Consider the following 19,237-nt stretch of genomic DNA (forward strand, 5'->3'; position numbering starts at 1 on the left):
ATTGATAAGTGGCTTGCTAAAATGCTCTGTTAAGAGTTGTATGTCAGTCCTGGTACTTGTACAGAACATCCAAACCTTTGTTAAATAAAACATGCACAAAACAACTATTGTACAAAGTAGTCAAATACCAGGTCACATGTTTTATTCTATTATTTAAAACATAAAATTATATGGTCAAGTTCTACAGTGTTGTCAAGTTTCTTTATATAATTATACTTTGTGGATAAAACAAACATTAAGAACATAGCAGTGCTTTCTGGCAATGTATTTCTCTACAATTATTTAACCTTTTATACTCCAAAATGGTGGGCATGACCCTATAGAACACTTAAGCATAAAAACTGATTAGACAAAAACATAAAAATTCCCTAACACCAAGGCAAAAACATAATTCCTTTCTCTTACATCGTAAAAAAGAAAGAGATAAAAAACAGTAGTCCTCACAATAATCCATCTCAATCATACAAAATACTGTACATGTAACAGATCAAATGTAAGGAGGATGTACTCACATTAATAGCAGTGCATATAAGGAAAACAAGAGCACCAACCACTACACATGGTTATAAATTCACAGAGACAAAAATATGTCAGTGAACACAACATAGCAGTCTATATCATGTCATTAGAAACAGTACACTGATTAAAAAGGGGGAACTTGTCAGAAATTCCTAGTGCATAATCCTTGATCATTCATCAAGGACAGGCCAGGAAGTGTGTTGCCTACATCATGTGATACAAAACTGAATGCCTTCAATTTGGTAGGGGAAAAAACAATAATTCATACTGTAGAAGGAATTGCTTCACTCCAAATATAAACTATAGAAGAAGGGTACATGGACAAATAACAAAAAACAGGATCACATTTGCTTATAGAACACAGTAACAGCATGTCTACTGTAAGCGGCTTAACAATCACCACCGTCTAGGAATGGATAGCCTGGCTCTCAATCTCTGTGAGGTATTTTGTTCATGAAGTGCTTTTCTTGTTGAGAAATACAATTGGAGCAACTCATACGTACTGTAATGGATGTACTGTATATCTAGGTTACTGGCACTTTCAACTTAAAATCGAATTGAAACCAAAAGCACATGTTATGAAGGTTTGAAAAGGTTTGCGAGGGAAAGTATTCATGTAACAGGGTATTAGTATCAATTCAACAGCTACAATTTACAATAATTCTTTCAATTCAAACTCAAATAGTATATATCATCTTGATACTGCCTATTCTCTGTATGTTATGGATGTTTTATCTCTTAAAAACAGGAAGATCATCTTATATATGAACCTGCCACTTCCTTAGTGCATAATCCTACAATGCCAGATTATCTATTCTGCTTTATTTTACTTCCTTGTTGTGCCTGTTTGGACTGTGCCAAGATTCTTGATCAAGTCCATACCACAATTAAGCCTACAGTCAATGAACTGCAAGACTTTTTTGAAAGGATTTTACTCTGACTAAAACTCCCTGCTATTGGTTAATTACAACTCAAAACCAAATCCACTTTTCTTTGAGATATGGTGCATAAGCGGCCGGTGATAATTGAAGAGCTAGGAGCAGTCACACAACCACTTCCCTGAACTCAGGCAGGTCGTTTAGCCTTTCCCTGGTCTTCTACCATTTTTATAGCAGCCTGAATCTTTGCCTGGTCTCCCAAAAGCTGCCGTGGTCGAACACATTGAAGGTTTTCGTCCAATTCCAATAGAATCGGAGTGCCTGTGGGTAGAGTCACGTTGACAATTTCTGCATCTGATATACCTGTTGAAAAACAATTGGGTCATACTTGGGAAAAGAACACATTTACCATTTCTACTTTACTGCACAGATAATTATTTTGTGATGCGTTTGTCAAAAGTTTTTAGCTTGCAAAAATATTTTTGTCCAAACAACACCTATTTGTATACATCTAAATATAAATCTCATAACAATAAGTTAAGCATGTTCATCTGTAACAATGAAAAAAATAATAATGTATGTTTCACAACAAAAAATGTCCAACAAGCTAAACTAGATCCTACCATGTTATATAACTCCCTATAAAGTTACTGAGCAGTCAGAGTCCCCACAGATACAGTGGGGGTGCTGAAAGGTCAAAATAGATATCATGGCAGCAGTCAAATCTAACATTAACTCAGTGCCCTTTTTGTGTAAGTTCATCATACCATTTCTGGAATGGAAAGATTGGTTCTCTTTAAATGACTTCTGTGTATTCAGTGCAAGTGACCAGCAAATACTGGACCTGCACAGACAAAGGCTGAAAGGACAGCAGTTGAGTGAATACTAACAACGCTGATGCAATGTAGCAACATACCTTCCAGATGTTTCAGCAGGGCTCTACAGCTGTTCCCATGGCCGGAGATGAGCACAGTGCGACCACTCCTGATCTCTGGCACCACAATGCTGTCCCAGTAGGGCAGCAGTCTCTCCAGCACCTGTTTCAGACTCTCTGAGCGGGGAAGGTTGTCTTTAGACACATCACAGTTGCTGTACCTGCGATCGTTATAGATCTCCAGGAAGAAAGGGTGTGATCTGTCGATCGGCGGGGGTGTGATATCATAGCTTCTCCTCCACTGCTTCACCTGCTCCTCTCCGTGGTTCAGAGCCATCTCAGCCCTGTTGAGGCCAATGAGGGCACCATAGTGACGCTCGTTAAGCCTCCAGGACTTGACCACGGGCACCCACTCTTGCCCCATAGCCTCCAGAACCAGCCATGCTGTGTGGATTGAGCGGCTGAGCAGGGAGGTGAACACCATGTCAAACTTGTAGCCCTGCTCTTTCAGGAGGCGCCCACACTCCTGAGCCTCCTTAATCCCATCCTCGCTCAACTTCTGGTCAACCCAGCTGCAAAAGCGATTCTCTTTGTTCCACGCTCCCTCTCCATGCCTCAGCAGAAAAACTTTGTATTTGGACATCAGAAGAGTTGGCAGCAGGTGCCTGCAACACAAAATATTTTAAAAACAGAACAGATGATAATTAAACTTACTGATAAGATTAACGTGTTTGAAGCAACAAATAAGCAGTGTACAACTCGGCAGTCTATACCAATGTATTGATTTGTGAGGGGAAAGCAAGCAATCAGCCATACTATAAACATTGAATTTCATTTCAGTTCTTGCCAAAAAAATTACTGTAGGCGTGTCTGTCCAAATAACTGAGATTCTAAGAAGCAAACATCGATCAAATGCCGTAAAGCAAGAAAGCAACTAAGTAGAGGAACAGCTAGGCAACAACTAGACAACAGGACACAGGAAATTCCATTACTACGCTCACAACGTATTAATTGTTTACAAAAAAACATATATAGAAGTAGGGAATATATAGTGTAGGGAAGCTACAGTAGTGCTAGCATCATCAGCAAGAGGACGTTGGTTGACTTATCTACGCTAGCTAGATGCATTTAACGGATCTCCTTTCCGAGCTGCGAGCAAAACGTGTTTTTACGCCCGAGACCAACCTGCAAGTTTGTAGGTGGAAAAATTGATTGTGTAAAATATTATTTTATGCCAGTAGCATTACAAAAGTCTTACCCTGCGTGTGATCCAGCCGGGCCCGAATATCGATAAGTCGTGACTGTTGACACAAATTTAGACCACCATACAGTTTTTTTAAACGTCAATGATTGACAGTAAAGTTGTCCAATTGAATAGGTGAGTCCCGCGTGAGGGCTGTACTGTCGTCACATAATCTTCCATTTAAGGACTGTGAACGCCTCGAGTTGGAACTGTCATCAGAAAGGAGGCGCGGCATGACATACAGCAACATTGTAGCACTTACTGAACGTGGCTGGACAGTAAAGTAGCGGCACTTTGTGTTGTGAATGTTTTCAACATTGTTTTCTTGCTCGACATCTCAACTTTTTAGGGGTAAATTATGACAGTTAACAACAAAAAGTACAACATGAACATGGTGGTTCTGTTGTATACTCTTGTAAAATAATGTAAGCTATTATTCTCCCTTTCTCTCTTTATAACACACAGACACACAACCACACTCACAGAAAAAATGTAAAAAACCTCACAGTAGTGTATTTGGGATTCAGTGTTTTATTGTCAAATACAAAATTTGACATTTCACAAGCATTTCCCCCCAAAAATCAAGTACTCAAATTATTATGTACAAATGAAATATATGTCTATTGAGTTTGAGTATCAACATATGACATGTTTAAGTCACATACACATAAATCAATTTACATGTCGTTCAAGAGACTGAAGCTTCTGTGTCTCGACTGTCATTATACAAACAGTCATTTGATTGAATGGCCCCACCCATAATTAAGAAGCAAACATCTTCTTCCTGCCCTCCATTCCTGACATGGCATCCACGTTCTTACGCCAGTCAGTAACCTCCTCTTTCTGTGGGGATAACAGGATGAAAGGGCGATTAACACTTTTCCTACATTAAATCAGGGCATTCAATTCTTGACATGATAACAAGGCTCTCCGTTTACCAATATAAGTAGAGTTAAAACCCCTTAAGTAGAGTGACCCCTTACTTTCTCCTCCTCCTTCTTCACTGTCTTAAGGTTGGCCTTGAAGTCAACAGACTCTTTGACCCTGGCGCCCAGAAGAGCCCCCAGCATGGCGTCCGCAGACACTCTCACCCTCTTCAGATTTGGCCTCTTCATTTTGCCCTTTAGCTCAAAGATTTTATGAGAGAGTTCCTCAATCTGTGTACACCAGAATATTGAAGCAAGCAAAAACAATTAAGGCGTGTGTGTCTTACTCCATGCTTAACATTTTGTACAGGAAAACATGACAATCAGACTCAAATTAGCAGTGAGAATATTTTTGCACGGGTTACCTCTTTAGTATTTTTTGACACTTTTGAGGCGACGTCATAGCGCTCGTCATCAACAACATCTATTTTCTGATGTAACTCCTTGCATAGATTCTGTTGATAGAACACCATCATTTAATAAATGGAATAGGTTTGCTATTATTAGTAATGCATACTATAGTTTGACTCCGGCTATAGTATTGCTGACGATTTTTCTCTTGATAAATTATCTTTTAAAAAAATGTGTAAGAATATGTCAGAGCCCATAATCAACTTTGAACTACACGATTACATGCACATCCTTGATTGTCGAAGAATTGTAGAGGGTGATTGTACTTGAAGGTCCTGTATAGACAAGCCAGACAGTTTGAGTGGTGGACTCCTCTCACTCAGGATCCGCTCTCTGTCCAATACTTTCTGCTCCTTGTCAGCCTGGACCATAGTCGCAGCCTGCTTCAGCAGCTTGGTCTGGGACATGCCACACAGTAATCCAAAATCATGATTCACACTTCATTTGTAAGATTCGTTATTATTTCATACTCTTAAACATAGCAAAAGGTTTATACCAGATTACACAAAATAGTACCTTTAAGTATAGTCTGCGAGATGCAGAGATCTTTGGCTTTGGTTTCTGCAAAAAAGACATGACGTTTATTGATGTTACTGATCATAGAATGGAGAAAACATACAAAATGTGCTATCATTAAAAATATATATTGTTTTATTTATGCTACATGGTTAGTTTTTGCTTCTGGGTCAAATAAATGCCAATTTGGCATTTGTTTAACATATTAAGCTTTTGTTAATTTTAGCAAGTACATTTTAAGATTGAACTTACCGGAGCCCTGGAACAACATCAGGCAATTTGGAGAGAAATTACATACACAGGATTATGAGTCTTTTAGTTTTCACTAATTATACAAAACATTTTTACGAAATTACTGTACAATGTAACCATTGCGAGACAGAAATACTTACGCTTCTGACATGTTTGCTGTTTTGTGTGTCTCCTGTCATAGATGTAATGAGAACAATATTGTAAAAAATATATAGATATATTTATGTGAGACAAATGCATGTATTTTTATTTTCTTTGGTATAACAATATGCTTATCACATTCTTTACTGTATCATAAAATGTAACTGTTTAATGTCTCTAGCTTTAGCATCTTTGATACTATAAGAGAAATTAAGATAACTACTACTGTATAATAACTGACATTGACTTGACGATACACCTGCAAGTAATAGATAACACCAAGCATTTAATCATTCTATCATAATTCAATCTGAACAGCATATAAATTCATAGTGAAAACCCGTTGTTATACTGTCAAATATTTGCCTTTGATTTTAACAGTGTCACGTAAATCAAATGTACAATTATAATGTCATGTTATTTATTACTTAAACTTGACCTTTGGGTGAGAGACGACTGCTTGCAAACAGCCAACCTCTGTCAGAGCAGACAGCCCAAACTCTTCTTCCACAATCACATTTTAAGAGTGCTGTTTTAGCTTACCTTTTTGGTGGCTGGAAAACACTTGTTGTCTTTGTGAGACAGCAGGATGTAAAGGAGGTAAATATATAGATTCTGGAGCTCATGTGAGTGGCTAACTAAAATAGATTGACTGTCCTCACCATTCTTGCTCTGAAATTCTGCACATCCCAAAGTCTTGCGTGTGAATGTTCTTAGTGTATGACTGTCCACCTGTGGAACAGACTGGTTGTCTGTCAGTGCTTCATTGGGAACAGGGGACAAATGGTTTGAAGACTGAGTAACACAGTACCACAATACTGTGTGTGACATTAAACTGAAAACTAAATGGGAAATGGATTCACACAAACTGTTACAATATATCAAGATGAACATGTAGGGACCCTGTAGGGACCCTCACAATGTTTGTGTAATGAGCAATCTAATCATAATTCATTTGGATGAAAATGTTTTCTATATTATTTAACAATATCAGTTTTTTACATTATGGCAATATTGCTCTTGTCTTTAGATAAAGGAAAAACAGTTAATTGTCCTCTTTGTTGTAGTTGAATGATTACATTTACAATAGCACAATGATCAGAATATGAGGGTTTGAATAATACTTTGCACAATACCAATCAAATATAGGCCAAGGACAGTAGAAATTTCCTGAGAATTCTTCCGCAGACTGATTTTTGGTTTATACTGCCCTCTCCAGGCCATTTCGGAGAAATGTAAGTATTACAGGACACGACAGATGACACACTTTTTTTATTATGGTTTGACACTACGACTCTTACAGCAGAGTATAATGAAACTCCACTTTCTAGGAATCAAGTATACAAGTAATTAAATCACTTATTCTACCAAACCCAGTGCTAAAATGCCATACAGTCATTAAAAATGGGCAATGTCATGTAGTATAATAACATAATAACATAATAATAATAATAATAATAATTTAAAACCACTTAAATTCAGAGGTAACCCATCCCTTTTAAACACTCACTCCATTATCTTATACGTTTTCTTGATATTTTCATTGTCCATCTTTGGAAAATTGAGTCATCTTTTCTTTCCGACCAGACAAACCAAACCTAAACGATTAGTATTCATCTTGTACCTGTTAAATGAGATGAAAAATTAATTATAATTATCTGTAAAATATTTGAGATTATGGATTTAATTAATCAATGGAATGACATTATTTGTACCTGTTCAGTTTCCAGACGCATCAAACAGTTTCTTCCTGCCCTCCATTCCAGACATGGCCTCCACGTTCTTACGCCAATCAGTCACCTCCTCTTTCTGTGAGGAACCGGAAATGTAGACATGAATCCCAGTCCACATACCTACCTACGTCACATGCTTGACAGTTAAAAAGGTTTCCTTTTTAGACTCATTGATCTCCATTATGTTTGCAGGCATCATCTGATTCTGATCATGACAGGTATGAGAACTTCCAACCGTACCTTTTCTTCCTCTTTCTTGCCTTTCTTGAGGTTGGCTTTGAAGTCAATGGACTCCTTGTGTTTGGAGCCAAGCAGAACACTCAGCATGGCCTCAGCAGAGATCTTCACTCTCTTCAGGGTAGGTTTCTTGAACTTGCTTTGTAGCTCGATGATCTTCAGCATCATGTCTTTGATCTGCCACAGAGGATGCTTCAAATACATTTCTGTTTGCTATGTTTTTCCATTAGCTTTTCAAAATCCAGATTGTAGGATGTTAAAACTCTGAACAAGTCCTAGCCATTTCACAGCCACTTGGGGGCGGTGTTTAGTTATTATTATTTTAAAACCAGCCACAAAACTGGGAATTGCTGACACAAAACGCTTGTAGCAGCTTACCTCCTTTTCATTCTTGGTAACCTTGAGTTCAACATCATATCGTTCCTCATCTACAACATCAACCTTATGATGCAAGTCTTTGCACAGGTCCTATTAGAAAATGAACCAAAATAATAGTGCTACATCTCTTGATCTTGACTTGTTAAGTCAAACATGAGACTGTGGATGTGTGTGTACACACTGCATATGCATGTTGGTCATTTTAGCACCTGAAGCTCCTGCACAGACAGACCAGACAGTTTTAGAGGAGGAACTCTGTCTGCCAACGCTTCCTCTCTCTCCCTTTTCTTGTCCTCCTTCTCTGTCTGCAGCATCTGAGCAGCCACTGTCAACAGTCTGATCTGAAGGGGTGGAGGAGAAGGGGGAAGCATGAACATGGGCAGGTTCAGGTTTATTAGTATTAGTTAACAGTGTAAAAACTAAAATTGAATAATGATTCCTATCATGAAGGAATCATTCCTTAAACAATGAGATGCTTTTCTAACCTTGAGCCCCAGCCTTCGTGCTGAGGTGATCTTTGACTTTTGTTTCTGAAATTGAGATAGACATTGATCAATCTATTAAGTACTAATCATTATTCATTCATTTATTTTATGAATAAAAAGTTAAACTCACCGGTCTGTTCCAGTATTTTATGCATCGTAGGGTTGAATAAAAGAATAGTTAACATACCATAATGTTTTGTGTTTAATATTTATTCTCACTTTAATTTACACAACAATACTTACGCGTCCGCCATGATTGGCTTCTTATCTTAGACTCTGAAATTGGGGGGAAAAATTGAAACAGAGGACATACCAGCTTATTAACACGATTGGAAACACACTGTACAGTAGAACTGTCTAAATTAAATATATGGCCATACCACAGTTACCCTAATTTGTTTGCATACGTAAACAGTAGTTATAATACCTCTTTCACATGGGGCAATTGAGTTGTTTGTTGTGGACTGATGGATTGCTTTGGTCTCATTGATTGAGGTATGTCACCTACTCAACGTATGTGTTAACCCCCCCCCCACACACACACACACGACACACACACACACACACAAACATCCAAAAGGGATATCTAAAATAGGTCCCAGGGTAAACTTAAAGACTTATCTCCTTAATGCAGGATGTCAATACATGCATAAAAAATACACATTTCCAACTAGCATAGTCTGTCATCATTAGAGAGAGTTCATGTAAAAAACCTCATGGGTAACAATTAATACATTTATGTATTGTAAGTAATTGGCCCACTGGGCTATGAAATACAATATTGTAATTGTCTGTGCAGATTTATGTCTGAATATCCATGTAACAGCAATTAAAGCGATTATGCAAAATAGGAGAAATTAGAACTTTGAGGTCTATTACTGTATACAGTAGAAGGACATAATAAATGTTGACCTGAACCTTTTCAGTTCTGAGCTGTAAAATATTTTAACAGCTGACAAGAGTTTTAGCATAGGTGATAAGATTGGAGAATGACCAACTAATTCAAAGACATGTGTACTCGGCTGTCAGTGTTCAGCTAAAGAATACAGGAATAAGCTACATTGCTCCAAGACATAAAACAATTACAAAAATCTAGCCTATAGTCATATAAAGGTCAACAAAATATAAGGTTTTATTCAGCTTTAACCTTCAATGAACAGTCTGGTCGATCTGTGCTTGCTCATGGCATTTGCATTCATGCCATACATAACCGTTCTTCAAGTCCACACAAGAGATGATATATATCTAACAAAGTTCCTTAATATTGAGCCAAAATTGTTATTTAGACGTACCTCTAAAGTGAAGAAAACTCCTGAGGAGGTGAGCAGCAACTAGCTGAGAGAGGGTAGGGGGAAAATCTTTCAGATTTATAGTTTCTATCCCCCATGTGAATGGCTCACTAAAATAGACCCCTGTCTGTGCCATTCTGCCTCTGACACTGACATTTACTAGTCAACAGAAAGTGTTATAAAATAACTTTATGGACTTGGACATTTGAGGACTCAATGTTACTAGAGTTTGATATCACCTCTTGTGGTAAAAGTCATAAAGTATTCACTACAGAAAGGATACATCCCTAGGCCAAGCAAAACATACACATTTAGAGCTGTGTAGATATCTGAACTGTTCTGCTGTCAAACTCTCTCAAAATGTAATGAGTGCAGCAGAAAATTTTTCCACACAATCAACACTCCTAACAATCCAGTAAGGACTAAATAACTCATGGCTCATGCTTCAGAAATAACTGAATAAGGTCAAGCAGCTCTGATTGTATAGCAATGGCAAAATCACACAATGTGGAGCTGTCCATAGCTGCATTAGAGTTGTCTGTGTAGATCTGAACCCTAACCAGAAGCAATCAATCTACTGCAGATCTAATATTAGCACCTTAGACAGCACCAATAAAACCATCTGACTTTGATCAAGTATTTCCTTTTGTTCTTGGTTACTTTTTTTTTTACAGTGAAATGTGGTATATTCTAACATCAATTACAGCAAAACTGGCATCTACCATCAACCCATAACGACACTACATCTTTTAAGTGAGTATGGGAGACCTTAATCTGCTAACTCATTCATGTTCCACAAAGCCACATAAATCTTTGAGGGGCCTTATTTTGGGATTTAGACTAACAGGAGCAGGTGCCGGTTGTGATGCAGTGTAAACTGACCCGTTCATCCCTTGTGTTAGTGTTGTACGCAGGGGGAGTCAAAGGTACAAAGGCTGCTAATCGTTAAGAAATATTTTACTGTAACTTGTGCCCCGATAGAACAACCTAAGGGAGCTGGCTAAAATATATTTTATTTTATCATCTTTGAGGATTTGTTCATTACTTAGACTCCAACTTTTCAAAAACATCTGCTGGAAGCATCAGCAATAAAACTTTTACTATGCATGTGCAACCAGAGCAATTTCCGAGCTTTAGAGCTTGTCATTGACTTCTCAGTGATAATTTCAGAAGTACTCTATGCTGATCCAGTCCCTTCAGCAATGCCAGTGATGGAATGGCGACCTCCCTGGATGGGCTTCTTTTGGTACTGCAGCAACCCTGTTCCTTGTACTTACACTCTGTTTGGAATTTATTTAATGTGTTTTCTTCATTCTCAAGTGGAATAGAAACATTGTTTGAAACTGACAGTGTATAAACAAGAAACAGCTACAGACTTATTAGTACAAGGGATCGGGGTACTACTAATTTCTCCTTAACAAAATAGACATTTCAAACAGGCTAATGGTTGCATCAATCTGAAGTATTTTTAAACTGAAATCCTTGTGGTAAAATATCTTAAGTACGGAAATACTGTAAAAGACACATTTGAGTCATCTAAAGTTAAAGAAGAGGGCACATCATTTTAATATGTTTGAAAAAAGTCATGGGAAATGACGGTTTCACGGGGGTCCAAGGGTATACATCTCAATACAATGGCAAGAACAAAATGCTAAACATGGTAGATACAGTATTTTCTATGCCACGCTATGGCTATTAATGGGAGGTACCATGTGTAACCCTAAACTGCATTATGACTTATGGTATTGACTGCGGATGTGATCTTCTTTTAGTGTGCTCTTTAGCAGCTTGCTGTCTCAGTTGTCATGTGTAAGTCTTTGGTGGTCATAACACACACCACATGTAGTCCATTGACGGAAATCTATTGTCCAGCATCAAACAGCTTCTTCCTGCCCTCCATTCCAGACATGGCCTCCACGTTCTTACGCCAGTCAGTCACCTCCTCTTTCTGTGTAGAGGAAGGGAATACATTTCTAATGATTAGTAATTTAATCACGTGCAAGAACAATTGTATTTAATCTTGAACAGATTTAGGTTGGATTGATTGGTAGACTTTGGAATTTCAAGCAAAGCAACCATTCACTCTGCATGCTGCAGTTCACTTACCTTCTCTTCCTCCTTCTTCACAGTTTTGAGGTTGGACTTGAAGTCTACTGTCTCCTTCATCTTGTTCCCCAGCAGAGCTCCAAGCATTGCCTCAGCTGAGATTTTCACTCTTTTCAGAGCAGGTCGCTTCATCTTGCCCTTGAGCTCAAAAATCTTGTGTGACAAATTTTCTATCTGTGGGAAAACAAATTATTTAACTGTTTGTGAAACAATAGATTTTAATCCGTTCTAAATTTTAAATTTATTTTTGGAATATCCATGACATGATATACCATGAATTCACCTCTTTATCATTCTTGGCTACTTTGGCAGCAATGTCATAGCGCTCTTCATCAACAACATCAATCTTATGGTGCAGTTCTTTACACAGTCCCTGTAAAAATGTGATTAACAGACAGGCAGAACCCAACATTATGGAGAAAAACATATTTCAGAAGACCAATGCAAGGCCTGCCTGAAAAATGTAGAAATAAAAAAGATATGGTAGATGTCTGACAAGCTAATCTGTATATAAGTAATGTAAGTATGCCTTATAAATCTGCATCAGGGAATACACACAATGTAAGATTCCCTTAAGTTTCTCTCACATTGAATGCATACTGTTATGATAAGAAATAAATTAGTTTTCTCTTAGTCAAAAGAAAGATACCTGAAGGTCTTGCAGAGACAAACCAGACAGTTTGAGTGGTGGCACTCTTTCACTCAGAGTGTTCTCTCTCTCCAACTTCTTCTCCTCAATGTCTGACACTAGCATAGACTCTGCCTTTTTCAGAAGTATGGTCTGAAAGTATAGAAGGTGTTTCACAACATAAATCATCCTACTTGGGACCAAACTAATACAGACGCAATTTGCAAACATACAATTCATTGATTAAACTTTTGAAATAAAAGAAGACAATACCTTGAGAGTCAGTCTGCGAGAGGCAGACATCTTCGACTTTTTCTACACAAACAAGACACAGATTCAATAACTGAAGTTTTCCAATGAATGCACAAAAGATAGGACTTGATTGGATTACACAGATGTGGTATTATAAATTGACACCACTTAATCATTAGTTAAAACGCACCTTTTTAGATCTGCTTTTAACGTGTAAAAATGCTGTGATTTTATATGATGTACTTGTTTTATGTTTATTTTAACCATGCAAAGTGACTTTGAGTATTTTGAAAAGCGCTATATAAATCAAATGTATTATTATTATTATTAATCATACATTGTATATTTTAGAAATAATAAGTCGAACCCATCTGAAAAAATATATAATTTAAAAGAAAGAGAATTTGCTTACCGGTCTATGAGTTTGATGGTGGACAACAGTGAAACAACAATGCATGAGTATTAAATAAAATATTTCTTAAGCTTACTCAATGATTACCTGTTGTAAAAAAGCATGACAAACTTACATACTCACCCCTCAGACATGTTGAATTATTACTTTGTTTTCTGAAATACAGTCAGTTGTGTTCATTTGAAAATTACATCATTCAGTTGAAATAATGCATTTTATTTGTACATAGCTTCTAAGAAATTATAGACAAGAGTCTCTCATTGCATTCAGCTCATAACATTGTATGTACTCATTACACTGTTCAACATGATGCCTCTTTTGGAATGTCCCATGGATACAAAGATTTCAAGCTGTTCATGGTATGGAAAAGCCAAATACATCCAACACCAAGCCTGTACATCTATAGATTGAATGCAGAAAATTACCCCAAAATTTTAGTTATTGCAAACTATGTCAAATATACAATTAATGCAACGTGTTGTTTTTGATATGCTTATAAAAATGTACCCTGAAAAACCAACTACATTTTATGTATTAAGTCATGGTTTGTGAAAAGCCACAAATGACAGGAAATTAGTATGACAACCACAATCCTTACTCAAGAAATGATGCACAAATACATCAACAAGGTTTTGTGATGTATGAGGTTTGAAGAACAATAGACTAACATAGCTACAGTGCTGTGCCAGTTGTAATATCTGTGTACTGGAATATACCTTGCTTGTGCATTGGTAGAGTTGGGGTTATGGTGGGTTGGTTTTTACTTTCCACAATGTATTTATGGTAGGCTTGTTCTATAACATCTTGCAAATCATACAGTCATAACTGAATACTTTGCAGATGATAAAAAATAGAAACAAATCAAACTTATATTTTTGTTATAATATGCAACAGATTCAGTTATGAATTTATACGTGTTCAACAAACCATGCTAGATTTAAAAAAAGCATGTTTATTAGCGGGTATATCCTTGAGTGTTTCTTATATCTGTTTTTAGGTTATTCACACAAGTATTTACATATGAGACTGCATAGATCTACAAAGTATGTATGTATGTATGCGCTAATACTTAGTTGTTATACAAGCTAAAGATGTATTTATGTCCTATATGGACCCTTATGTGGTACAGCCTGTTGAATGGCTACAGTATGTGTTCCGTCTTTCATAGTTCCTGATAATTATGACATTAAATACATTCACAAACAATAAATCAACCTGGCATATTGTTGTCAGACATCAGAGTATATCTCTATCCTAAAGCTCAGGTCATACATGTCATTCTTATCTATAACAAAAAACATTCATACAAAAACGTACCTTTTTCCTTTTTTGAAGACTGATAGAATGAGTGGTGCCCAACTTCGTTTAAATCTTATGGGGTCAATGGTGTTCTGTGAGTGGCTCACTAAAATAAACCCTTTGTCCATAATCCCTCTCTCCTGACCACCAGTAGTATGGTGTGGTCCAACCACACAGGCTTCCCCCAACACAAGATCGCAATCTTACCTCTCATTCTTCAACCTTAGATGGGAGGCATAGGCAACTGAGGGAGGTCTGCCAAAAAATCTGTGATTGACAGTCTTTCAAGTGATTAAATGAAGTGACTCTGAAAGGTATCCTAAGTATGTCATCCTCACCATGGTGAAGGATGGAGCTACCAATTTCTGTAAAATATGTGTTCTCTTCCTAGCAAACTGTTTGTGCTGCGCAAAAGAAATATCACAAAACACAGAAATAAAACAACGGAAAAATAAGTTGTTCAACATCAATGTTCATTGAGGGAGTTTTTACACTCAATATGCAGAAGACATATAGGTCAATACTTTCATGTAACCATTACTAACCTATATTAAACTATTTGGAAGATTTCTTTCAAAAAATAACATGAATCAACATTACAGAATAATGTGCAGTTCACATTTTTACATTTGTCATTATTATCCAAAATGTCCACATTCGGATGACATTAATACAGCAATTAATCTGTCTACTTGTTTACTTTATGTTGTAAACAAGATATTATATCATACTGTACACATAATATTCTGTAGTATTGGTCAAGTGACACATGAAACTGACACACATGAAAATGAACATGGTTTACATGAATAATTTACTTCGCACCTCTAATGACAGAACTTTTTACATTTCTTCTTCCGCATGTCTTGATGTGTGCTTCTCTTTATGATGAGATTGGATGAGTCCGAAAATAGAGGTGACATTTTTATTAGTAGAAGTAGGGAATTATGAAAGAGATTGACTCCTTTTAACAGCTTCACACAGTTTCATGGAGATTTGCTAATCGCAAATACCTGTTATTGTCCCGCATCAAACAGCTTCTTTCTGCCCTCCATTCCAGACATGGCCTCCACGTTCTTACGCCAGTCAGTCACCTCCTCTTTCTGTGTAAAGAAACATACAAGGCATTGTAAGAGTAAAATATATCAAAATGTTCTTTTGGATATGTTTTAGAGTTGTTGTTGTTCCTCTGACAATCAAATTACTTGCTTGCTTCCTGCAAATTTTTCTGAGCATGTTTATCTTAAATTGCTTTCATTTGATCCCGTAGGTGAGAGTTGTTGTCGAAACAATTATTTTAATATTTTTCCGTAATACATGTTGCTCAATATTCTAAATGTATTGTGTTTGATGTTGTGGTGTTCTGGGCAGCTATGCATATTCAAAATCAATATGGTGTTAAATAAAATATTAAACATTACATTTAATAAACAAACATAAATATTGTTCTGGCTGCCCATGTATGAGTTGGAACCTGCTGCATAAACTTGAGAGTCACTCTTGATTCGGCATAATCCAATAAACGCATAGCCTTGCACAGTTTTATCCCATCAATCTCACCTTCTCCTCCTCCTTCTTCACTGTCTTAAGGTTGGCCTTGAAATCAGCCTTCATGAGTTTGCTGGATTCAGTGAGGGCATCCAGCATTGCATCTGCAGACTTCTTCACCCTTTTCAGGTTAGGCCTTTTCTTCATACCTTTCATCTCATTGACCTTCTGAATTAGTGATTGAATCTGTGGTAACAAATAACACGTCATGCACTTGTCACCTGTCCATACTTTTGACAGATTGGAGGTGATGGGTACATTCCAAACAAGAGAATGTGTAATACCTCTTTTTCATTTTTGCTTGCTTTGATGTCCATATCATATCGAGCCTCATCTATAATATCAATCTTGTTATGTAGATCTTTACAAAGGTCCTAAAAGAATAGGGCAGGTTAGTAGAAGTTACAATACCGAAGATAAATGAAAGAAAGCATGTTGTGCAGTAATTTACTGCATGAAAACAATGGAGACAGTGGATTTTCCAACTATTTGACTATTGTGGACGTACAGCACAATTGTTCAGTACCTGTAGCTCTTGAACAGACAGACCAGACAGTTTAAGGGGTGGGACTCTCTCATTCAGAGTGTTGTCTCTTTCACGCTTCTTCTCTTCATACTCGGCAACCAGCATTGACGATGCCTTTTTCAGTAGTTTGGTCTGAGAAGGAACAATAATGAGGTTTAAGGTCTTAAGTTTTAGGTAAAAGGTCTTACAACAAATAAGTAGCTCATGGGTGCATGAAATGTGCACTTAAGGGCCACTAATAAGGAATTTTCACTATTTATATAAATAAAGGAATGAAAGAAATTGGCAAAAAATCTACCTTTAAGTACAGGCGGCGTGTTGCTGAATACTTTGTCTTTTTCTTAGAAAAACAAGAGAAACCTTTTGTCACCGTATTGGGACACCATACAGTAATATGAATGTTATGTATGCATGTATAATTCATTCATTGGAAACATGAGAATTGGGGCCTCACCGGTCTGTATTGAGATTTGATGGAAGAAGACAAGAGAATAACATTTACTAGTCTGTGTAATACATGTATTTGCACTTTCACACGCAAGTGTTTGTTTATTTTCTGAGGTGATGGGGGGGGGGGGGGGTAAATTATCACTCAAACTTACCCTTCAGACATGACTGCTGCAGGTTAAGTTCCCTGGGTAAAGGGGAAATATCAGATTTAGGTGACAACATGAGAAATGTTACAATGTGTTGCTTTACCTCAACAAAAGTGTCATTTATTATAAAGTTCCACTGTTGTCTTGTCAAAGAAAGGGTTTCTCAAGATGTGGTCTGGAAGGCAATTCATAAATATTCTTTTGATGATTTATCATTAAATGAATACATTTATTATGATGCCACTGGAGAATAATTCATTTTGTTATCAACAGTTTGATTCAGGGATCCTGGGTAGCTATATTTGACCACATGGCTCTCATGCTTTCCTATGGCCCAAATAGCAGCTGTGACCTTGATGATGCCAATCAAAGAACACCACTGTAAAATGTTTTGGCAGCAATTGCGGAGGCAATGCAGAGAGCACCCTTCCCATCTCTCCCCCTCGCTCCCATTTTTCTCTCCCTTTCTCTATCTCTCTATCTCTCTCTCTCTCTCGCAATATGAACGTAGAAATGAAACACATTAAATACACTACATTTGATTAATTCCAAATACAAATATTGTAAACAGAAACCGCACAATCCTAAGCCTGGGACATTCATACACTAGGATTATGTTTCCAAGTTCAGTTTCATGTCAATGGCATGGTGCTGAGGCCAATAAAGTCCTCATACAAGGCTGCCTGTCCCCACCTATCATCACCCTTTACAGTTGAGGCTCTTGGCCACCTCAGAGAGCAAAGGGACCGCTAGCTCCCGGCAGACGTTTGGCACCAGGGATACCCTCAGATGACATACATCCCCTCTTTGAGGATAAGGAGATTGGGGATCGTTTCACTGGGTCAAAGCAAGTCATAACCACAGAGCAATGTTTGAGCAGTTGCTTCAAGGCTATGACAAAACCAATAGCATGACACAGATTCCTTGATGGTGATACATGCCACTTTATGCATGTCACTGTCATAGAGATACGCAATCTTCACTAATCCCTGCATAAAGGCTAGACACCACATGTCTCCCCAAGTAACACTGGCAGAGAGGAACATTCTCCTAAGGGCTTTGTCTACTCCCTCGCTCATGCAAGTTAACTACTCTGAAGTTGCCCCACACACTATAATGTGCATTGTAAAGTTGATTGGCTTTTATTTTCCTTTTGAGCTACAACATTTTATAGTCTATGCTTCCATTTGCGTACCTTGATCATTATATAGAGCTTACCTTTAGGATGAGGACAATCTGAGAGAATGAGAGGAGTGGTAAGGCAGGAGGGGAAAAATCAGTTTATGATTTTTTTGTGATAGATTTATAGATTCAAACTCTCGTGTGAATGGCTCACTAAAATAGACCCCCTGCTATGTTGCTCCTCCTGACATTTACCCCATTGCTTCTGAACCCTTTAGTGCTTTGTCCTCAAACGATCACACATCTAGTTTTTATGGTTCCTCTGTGCGCATGGATCACTTTTACACACACACACACATTTTCTTATGTGAACACAGTATAGTACATACACACTGTACTTTACATTCACAGTCAAATTTGAGTGTTCAGTAGTTATCTTTATCATAAAACGATTTGCTTGCACTGTACAGTGGTAGGTGTCATTTTGTAAACCTATACACTGTGCTTCCTCCCGCAGTGAACAAATGCCTGCACAAAGAGTCAGGACTTGACAAAGCCATGGTCACAGATTTGTCTTGGGAATCTAAGGCCAGATAATCAAAGGATAAAGTCACTCGTATTTAGGGCTCACTGCTGTAAGCCTGTTTAATGGGTTGGATCCTCAACTTGATCCCTAGAATGAAGTGAAAGATGGATGTATATTCGTTGGGGATTTGTCATAGAGATTGGACAATTAACAGCCCCATTTACTTGTTTGGCAACTTGTGAATATGCAGGTATGAGTGGGGCTGCCTTACAGGGTACCCTTGTGGAGTAATTGTCATCTTAAGATAGTATCACAAAGTTCATAAAAGGTCCGTACTTTA

General features: G+C 37.5%; 5 protein-coding genes across 8 annotated transcripts; all 5 read right to left on the reverse strand.

Annotated features, from left to right (window-relative positions):
- Positions 1-125: 125 nt before the first annotated feature.
- On the reverse strand, positions 126-3,638 carry bpgm (2,3-bisphosphoglycerate mutase). The gene is made up of 3 exons (XM_084673129.1): positions 3,530-3,638; positions 2,314-2,936; positions 126-1,760 (listed from the first exon to the last, which is right to left on the reverse strand). Exons 2-3 carry the CDS (start codon positions 2,912-2,914, stop codon positions 1,585-1,587), a joined length of 777 nt encoding a protein of 258 aa, XP_084529255.1. The 5' UTR covers positions 2,915-2,936; positions 3,530-3,638; the 3' UTR covers positions 126-1,584.
- A 389-nt stretch (positions 3,639-4,027) lies between these two features.
- tnni4b.3 (troponin I4b, tandem duplicate 3) lies at positions 4,028-5,737 on the reverse strand. Of its 2 annotated transcripts, XM_084672810.1 has the most exons (6): positions 5,620-5,737; positions 5,368-5,412; positions 5,118-5,249; positions 4,806-4,895; positions 4,498-4,671; positions 4,028-4,357 (listed from the first exon to the last, which is right to left on the reverse strand). In XM_084672810.1, exons 3-6 carry the CDS (start codon positions 5,220-5,222, stop codon positions 4,277-4,279), a joined length of 450 nt encoding a protein of 149 aa, XP_084528936.1. In that variant the 5' UTR covers positions 5,223-5,249; positions 5,368-5,412; positions 5,620-5,737; the 3' UTR covers positions 4,028-4,276. The 2 variants fall into 2 exon arrangements, with proteins under 2 accessions (XP_084528936.1, XP_084528935.1); XM_084672809.1 differs by lacking the exon at positions 5,620-5,737 and having other exon boundaries at positions 5,368-5,442.
- Positions 5,738-7,017: 1,280 nt separating this feature from the next.
- On the reverse strand, positions 7,018-8,857 carry LOC146258878 (troponin I, slow skeletal muscle-like). The gene is made up of 7 exons (XM_084672813.1): positions 8,724-8,857; positions 8,594-8,638; positions 8,318-8,449; positions 8,109-8,198; positions 7,734-7,907; positions 7,476-7,569; positions 7,018-7,384 (listed from the first exon to the last, which is right to left on the reverse strand). Exons 3-6 carry the CDS (start codon positions 8,420-8,422, stop codon positions 7,480-7,482), a joined length of 459 nt encoding a protein of 152 aa, XP_084528939.1. The 5' UTR covers positions 8,423-8,449; positions 8,594-8,638; positions 8,724-8,857; the 3' UTR covers positions 7,018-7,384; positions 7,476-7,479.
- A 2,562-nt stretch (positions 8,858-11,419) lies between these two features.
- Positions 11,420-14,649, reverse strand: LOC146258879 (troponin I, slow skeletal muscle-like). Of its 2 annotated transcripts, XM_084672811.1 has the most exons (7): positions 14,598-14,649; positions 13,404-13,435; positions 12,890-12,931; positions 12,638-12,769; positions 12,272-12,361; positions 11,989-12,162; positions 11,420-11,830 (listed from the first exon to the last, which is right to left on the reverse strand). In XM_084672811.1, the coding sequence occupies exons 3-7, from the start codon at positions 12,917-12,919 to the stop codon at positions 11,744-11,746; spliced, it is 513 nt and encodes a 170-aa protein (XP_084528937.1). In that variant the 5' UTR covers positions 12,920-12,931; positions 13,404-13,435; positions 14,598-14,649; the 3' UTR covers positions 11,420-11,743. The 2 variants fall into 2 exon arrangements, with proteins under 2 accessions (XP_084528937.1, XP_084528938.1); XM_084672812.1 differs by lacking the exon at positions 14,598-14,649 and having other exon boundaries at positions 13,404-13,441.
- Positions 14,650-15,031: 382 nt separating this feature from the next.
- On the reverse strand, positions 15,032-17,093 carry LOC146258880 (troponin I, slow skeletal muscle-like). Of its 2 annotated transcripts, none has more exons than XM_084672808.1 (6): positions 16,952-17,093; positions 16,654-16,785; positions 16,412-16,501; positions 16,140-16,313; positions 15,593-15,682; positions 15,032-15,455 (listed from the first exon to the last, which is right to left on the reverse strand). In XM_084672808.1, exons 1-5 carry the CDS (start codon positions 17,075-17,077, stop codon positions 15,596-15,598), a joined length of 609 nt encoding a protein of 202 aa, XP_084528934.1. In that variant the 5' UTR covers positions 17,078-17,093; the 3' UTR covers positions 15,032-15,455; positions 15,593-15,595. The 2 variants fall into 2 exon arrangements, with proteins under 2 accessions (XP_084528934.1, XP_084528933.1); XM_084672807.1 differs by having other exon boundaries at positions 15,032-15,460.
- Between the last annotated feature and the right edge of the window lie 2,144 nt (positions 17,094-19,237).

The sequence above is a fragment of the Hypomesus nipponensis genome, chromosome 14 (assembly GCF_054491055.1).
Source record: "Hypomesus nipponensis isolate SF chromosome 14, ASM5449105v1, whole genome shotgun sequence".
Classification (NCBI taxonomy): Eukaryota; Metazoa; Chordata; class Actinopteri; order Osmeriformes; family Osmeridae; genus Hypomesus; species Hypomesus nipponensis.